At 47.7% G+C, this 6,949-nt stretch overlaps 2 protein-coding genes across 2 annotated transcripts; one reads left to right on the forward strand and one right to left on the reverse strand. All coding sequences in view use genetic code 11, as the record gives it.

Annotated features, from left to right (window-relative positions):
- Positions 1-2,339: 2,339 nt before the first annotated feature.
- Positions 2,340-3,632, forward strand: EGR_03141 (hypothetical protein; the record flags this gene model as incomplete). The annotated part of the gene is made up of 3 exons (XM_024492390.1): positions 2,340-2,374; positions 3,250-3,479; positions 3,553-3,632. 3 exons carry the CDS (start codon positions 2,340-2,342, stop codon positions 3,630-3,632), a joined length of 345 nt encoding a protein of 114 aa, XP_024353316.1.
- Positions 3,633-3,734: 102 nt separating this feature from the next.
- On the reverse strand, positions 3,735-6,239 carry EGR_03142 (hypothetical protein; the record flags this gene model as incomplete). Its single annotated transcript, XM_024492391.1, has 4 exons — positions 3,735-3,968; positions 4,527-4,712; positions 4,762-4,844; positions 6,062-6,239. The coding sequence occupies 4 exons, from the start codon at positions 6,237-6,239 to the stop codon at positions 3,735-3,737; spliced, it is 681 nt and encodes a 226-aa protein (XP_024353317.1).
- Between the last annotated feature and the right edge of the window lie 710 nt (positions 6,240-6,949).

Genomic DNA, 6,949 nt, shown 5'->3' on the forward strand with positions numbered 1-6,949 from the left:
CGTAACATAAACAACGTAGTCACTGAGATAGAATTACAAAGGAAAGACCAAGTTAGAGTGATTGGAGCCAAGACCAGACACCAGAGGTCAAGGGGGGGCGTCTAGGCTACATGTACCGTCGGTAAAGGAAGCCGGAGTGGAGTAAAGCCATGTGCATGTAATGAACATCCATTTAAAGACGGATTTTTTTGCCTATTTCATGATCGCTTCTGAAATCATTCCAACACTACCCTTTGCGAAATGGGCGAACTTGGGCTCGAAGTGCTGATTCTGCATCTAGTGATTCCGAATGCAATCCATCCAGCATCAACCAGTGCTCCAAATAGAAGACTAAGTAATCACTGAGAAAGCAGAGGCCAAAATTGCTGCTGCAGTGCATATTATTATTATTATTATCTCGACGAGCTTCCTTGAAAGACTCTGATTGTCGTACTGGCATTGCATTGATAACATTAGGATGAGTAGCAGCAGGCTCGTGCGTGATGTCTTAAGGGTTCATGGGGGTAGCCAACTATCTTAAGGATGAGACCCCTACATTCTTCTCATGTGTTGTGTTAGGATGAATGACACAAAAGGGACAAACACGAAACTCACGACGTCTTATTGGATCTGTCGGTGCTTGTCTACACTGCGGTCTAATGATGCTGCGGTGGCTGCTGGGTGGGTAGATAGGTAAGCAGGAAGCAGATGCAGTTGTTCATCACACTGTAAAAGTATTTAACAAGAAAAAATGTTAAGACTTTAACAACTAAGCTTCTTCACCCCCCACCATCACTACTCCCAGCTGAAAATGCGGTCAACTTAGTTGGGGCAGTCACAATGGCACAATGCAGTGTAAAAGACTGTCCACTATCGTTGACTAGTGTAACTCGTATTTCACTGCCATTCGGCTGTCAGTTTCACCTCGTTGAGCACTTCACGCTATCCATCTCCCATCTTATTCCGTTAATGGAATGTGACACCAAAAGGTGTGCATGCACGGACAAGTATTTGTGGAAGCCAACTAGCTGACACTGACAGTGGAGGAAGGAAGCATTCTTGGGTAGGTGGATGAAAACATACGGACGCAACAACATCTCTGCTACACAGACTGATGGCAATCACGCGAACAGTTACAGAAGAAGGGACTTCGTTCCGCGCCATAGGCTATAAGAAGAGTGGAACCTACATTAGACACGTGCCTCTACGAGACAGGGCTCAATGCAGTTACTGCTAGCAATGGAGGAGTGGCAATTGAAACACCACCACTCTCTGTATCCACCTACCTAGGCATTTGGCTACACGTCACCTCACTTCACTGTCTGTCGCCTCAATTATACACTTCCCTGATGAAGCACTGCCTTAAAGAAGCCTCCCAAGGAGGATGCTACATGGATATGCAGACAATTTGGGGGGGCCGACTTTATAACGACGAATTGCCCTATATATACCCATGCACACGAATAAACACACTCACCGTTTTTCCGGTTGCAATGCGCCACAATGGGTCCTCTCGAAATAAGGTGCCCCCACCAGCTATGAGTTACCCACATGGTCGCTCGGTGGGCACACGCCGCACGGACCTCAAAGTTCTGGAAGATTTCACGTACGGTGACGAATATCACGCCGCCTACCCGATATGGCAGAGCACTTACTACTCCCCCTGAAATGCGTCGTATGTGCAGATGTGATGATTGGTGTCATCACTTAGAGCAGTGGTGACACACACGAGCTTGTCTATGTCTTTCGGAGCACCAAGTAAGTATTGAAGTAGCCCCACAACCACACCGAAGATTCCTGCCAATATCACACCCAGCCCTTGTGCATGTCTATAAGGTACCCCCACGCCTGGGAAATAATACGATCTCGACGATTAAACAAATGCCAACGTCAACGTCAAATGCAACACTGACTAAGGGAACAATAGAGACCACTCTGGCTTCTTCCTGCCTGTTGCGTAGTGGAAGCATTGCAGCAGTGCAGTGCAGTGCATTAGTTCTTGTTTTCAGTGTTCTGCGTCGCTTTTGCAAGATGGCAGACGATAGAATGATGCTGTCGGGTGTTTTTCATCGAGCATTTGATATTTGCTTGGTGCGGATGCCTTGGAGCCATAGACATGTGCAGGTGTGTTACGACTACTCCACATCATGACAATGATGTGCTCTTTGGCCTGTTGCACATTTACATATGTGTACGATGCATTTCCATTGCAGCGACTATTCCTTTCCTACGTCAAGTGGGCACATGAACATGCACGGAACACAGAGCCCTCCTCCTCCTCCCCCTCTTCCCCTCTTCCTACTCTTCCTCCACCTCCTCCTCTTCCTCCTCCTCCTCCTCCTCCTCCTCCACTCCTGCAAATGTCCACGTCCGAAGTTGTCCTCAATACCAGCATGTAAGCTAAAGCAATGCAGGACGTCATGCGCACCCACAAGCTTGATGGATGGTTGTCTAACCGGCAGAATGGCTAGATGGGTGAAGGTTTGATAGTCACTACACTGCCTCTCTTAGGCGTATTCACAGTGTTTGATTGGCCATGACATTTAAGTGGCTACTTGTAGAATTAGATCATGTCTCTGCTCCATACCAGCCAATGGGGAGGGCCGCAATAGAAGCGCAAATCTCCAAAGCGTTAGGCGATGAGCGTTTGAGTAAAGATTACGAACATATTGCTAAATCAAAGTATAGAGAAGTAGGAGCTTCAAAAAAAATATATGAGATTGAAAGGTGGAGACAGGAACGATTTCTGCGCCTGCTGACACCTTTCCAGAAACTCATTTCCTTTCCCACACTTTATTTACGCGCTCAAGAACTACCAAGCATGAAGGATCAACAAAGCGCTCAACACTCAGCATTGAAGGCTTCGCATGCCATGGATGGTGGACGGAGGCAGTTGTAGAGCTTTTCACCACTTAAGTGAATCAGTTGGTTCGGTGTAAAATAGTAGTAAGGATCAGGTCTCAAAAGCCTCTTAACCGCACTGATGATCTGCCATTGACGAAGGCATCGTACTCTATCATAGGGACGAGGAACGCAGTAGGGCCCTTGAATTCATTCAACTTCTGCAAGCCTCCACTTCTCTAAACAGCCTTTCCACAGGCAGACACGCGGTAAGTGATTTCAATTGAACGATTTCTTATTCTTGCCTCCTCCACTTTATCTGGTATTCTTTTATCTTCCTTCGCTTCAAAACCGATGTAGGCGCAAGATCTTCAGGAGGTAGCACCCACTTGCCTCAAATACAGTTAGTATAAATCATTTATGTGGGAGGGGAAGACAAATTCATACTGATAGCGCCAGTCGACTAAACCGCATATTCATTAGTGATAAAGGCGATGGGGAGGGAGCGAGGGAGAGGGAGGGAGAGGGAGGGAGGGAGGAAGGTAATGAAGAAGAAGATGAAGGAGAAGGAGAAGGCGACGATTTGGCCGAAGAAGTGGTAGGAGAGCAGGAGGAGGAGGAAGAGGAGGAAGAGGACGAGGATGAGTTGGGGGGCACAAGTGTGTGTGCGGGGTGGGATAGGAAGCAGGGAGTGAGGATTTACTGCGGCGTGAGTCACATACTTGTTTATAGGTGACAAGCCAGAAGCAGGGCCACAGGCAAATGGAGAGGCAGAGGTGGAAGCACGGGTAGAAGTGGAGGGTGGAGGCTGACTCTGCGTCGTCATTTGTACTCAACAAGTATGTACCTCCTGCATGTGCAATTGCAAAGCCACCTCATCTCCCCTCACCGCACCTCATTGCATGCCTCATGTATCACTCCAGCGATTGCGGCACAGAAGCAGCGTCCTGCACGGAGTGAATGGAGTACGACGACGACGACGTCTGATCAGCGCTTTTGTCCATGGTCACTGCAATGAAGTTTGGGACGGTGGCATCTAGGCGTGAGGAACAAGAAGTGAGAGATGGCAGCGAACCATCAATCCTGATGCCCGAGGTACATGGAATGTGTTCAGTGCATGTGGAAAGGTAATATTGTCCTGCGCAAATCTATAGGTGAATAAAGCAATGGTGGTGATAATTCAGTTGGATGTGGCTGGCGGAAACGCTTAACATACTGCGCTGTCATATTCATGCTAAAGAACAGTTGGCAGATGTATGAATTGACTGACCTATTAGGTGGTCGGCTGACTTTCGAATCGGGTGCAAATAATTGTGCTAGTTCATTTCAATTTTCCTTTGACTTTACCAAACTCCGAAACCCATCAACGTTTGGGTCTAACTGCCTCTCACTTCCTTACACCTGACGGATGTGGAGATTTGGTTAGTGTTAGCACATACTCAACGACAGCCATCACAGTTGAATGCTCAAATCCATCGCACTTTAAATGCTCTTTCACAGGACAACTACAACATGCTCTACTCAAACCGTTTGACAACCGCCTCCACTCCACATCCCGCCCTGACCTCCACATGCTCATCCAGGCCGATACAGATGCTGAATACGGATGCAGATTTCTGATACCCGATACACCCCTCTCCTTTTCCACGTTCTCTTTATCCTCATGAACAAATCTGTGTCAAAGTATGCTGCTGCAGGTCAAGAACATGACCACAAATTGTCGTTCGTAGCTTGCGTAAGGTCAAGAATGCAAAGTAGGGAGCCAAATCATCCAATGGATGCTGTGACAGGAGGTGCGTGTTGTGGTGCGATGAGGTGCGATGCAATGTGATGCGTCTTCCAGCATGAGAATTGACCGATGGTCTGGAGGCTGCACCCGCATTGTGGTGGAGCTGGAACGACAACATGGGGTAACAAGTTTTGCCTGTGCATTGCATTAACAAGGGACGATGATGTGGCAGTGGTGTTAATGCGGTCCACAGACCCAAAGTCGCCGTCCCAGTCATCCGTGCAGTGATCCTGTGCTGCAAACAGAATAATTTGTTTGCAAACAAAGGCTGAATGACTGCTGTCACAGTGACGGACATGGGTATTGAACAGTCCTGCAGGCGCGTCGAGGGGTTTTAGATGGTGCCAAATCGCAGCAATACCGGGGTCAGCTCCCTTCACGAAGGGTGCCACAACTCGATGGATTCATTGGCATTTGTCGGTCACGACTTGAGCTTCAAAAGTATTGACGGCGAATGCAATCATGGAGCAGCAGGGAAAGCATACCTCATTCATGAATGGAATATTCAACTGCAGCTACTTCCCCTTCCGTAATTCTGTGTCGTTACAGCCATTTCGTCCTACTTACAATAAAATCTAGGATCCATGAGTTATGCATAACAGTACTTATTCCAAACGTCACCTCTAAATGTCCTTGCACTAATTCTGTTGCGTTGTCTTCTCCATCCACTGCACTTGTACAGACTGTACGACACTCATTTCATCCTAAGACTAACCACAGAACTGTTCACATGTCAGTATTAGTAAAGTGCTGGCACGGGTGGCGAATGTGCGAAACCTGCATTCGTCCCTGACTTGTACTGAGGAGAGTAGTTAGGTGTTGCCGCAGAAAGGGTAGAGTATTTGAGGATGGCGTTCCGAGTCGATGCTTGTCCAGTTTAATAGAGGGTGAGTGGACACACAGAATTTGGGCTACTGCAAATAGGGTGGAGTTGGTTTGTTGGACATCCACGCGTGTATATTCAATGAAGAAGAGGTATGTGAGTTTGGACACGTCTTCGTCTTCCATTCATAACGTGCTTCGAATGGATGGGTGAAGTGGTCGAAGTAAAAGTGGATGCACCTGTTATTTCCAGTTAAAGTAATTCATAGCTTCAGTAGAATCTTCATTGTCAACTTGGATTAATTCTGATACACATGGTGTGTGGCGTATATTCATGAAGTACCAGCCTCATCTCACCACTCCGCGCACTGGACATTCAATCAGACTAACAGGTGCCTCGTACACTTTACCATCGCATCCATCTCGCAATCCACCAACCATTAGAGCAACAAAAATATCGCTGAGTGAATTTTAGACAAGCTGAGCATCTGCGGGTTTTGACAAGCATTATTCTACTGCAGGTGCATGACACAAGAGACCCTGGCGTCTCGAATGTCACCGCCACTACACGTCAAATTCGACTCACATTTGCATCACACAAGTGAAAGCTGCAAGTTAATAGCTGCTCACTCTCAGAGTTTGCAGGCAAGGCGTGCGCACCCTCCACATTACTAGAGTGATGCTTCACCATCTCCTGGAGTGGAAGGCAATCTCGCCGACGCGATCGGATTGTAGCAACTGCACGGTTGGTCGTATGCGCGCATCTGCTGAATTGTTGTGAGTCACAGCGACTGCCTCTCGCGGACATTGTGTGCACTGCATAAAATCAAGGTGAAACAATTTGTGGACAGGGTGGCAATCTTGCTGAATTCGGAGGAGGACGTGCAGGAGGGGCGGGATAATAAGCATGTCTTGTGCGTGAATTCTTCCTTTACTATCTGACAATCTCCCAACACACAGCACAAACATCCACCACCTTCAGCTTGGCTCGCTCTATGGGCATTTTGACTAGATGCACGAATTAGACGGAACTGCAAATCTCGGTCAGTGTAGAATTGGAGCAGACAAAATCTGCCATCTACGCATGCCATTGATAGTGCAGCTCCTCATCTCCGCACCATGTCAGCCAATCGGAAAGGAGAGAACAGGGGCACCACTCCCACCCCTCTGCAATATCCCGTGTATGATGTAAGCATCAACAGCAACACCCTTCTCGATTCGCAGGCATCCGCAGCACAAGATGCGTGGGTGATACCATCAACCCGCCACTATCATTAAAGATAAGTGGTCACTCCTGCCTGTCCAAAGCATTGCGTAAAGAGGTTGATGAAGGTGGTGCAGGCAGTAGGTGGCAGGCATATGGCCACCCTGGACCGTGGATTAATGTGCTGGCAACTGAGGGTGAAGTACCACCGTTGTAAAATCTTCCACCTTCGAGTTGAGGTGCTCATGCAGATGCCGATTCTCTTAACTTGTGGCCAAATTATGTTTGAGGTATTTGTATCAAGACGCTAGCAA

The sequence above is a fragment of the Echinococcus granulosus genome (assembly GCF_000524195.1).
Source record: "Echinococcus granulosus chromosome Unknown EG_S00015, whole genome shotgun sequence".
In the NCBI taxonomy this organism is placed as follows: domain Eukaryota; kingdom Metazoa; phylum Platyhelminthes; class Cestoda; order Cyclophyllidea; family Taeniidae; genus Echinococcus; species Echinococcus granulosus.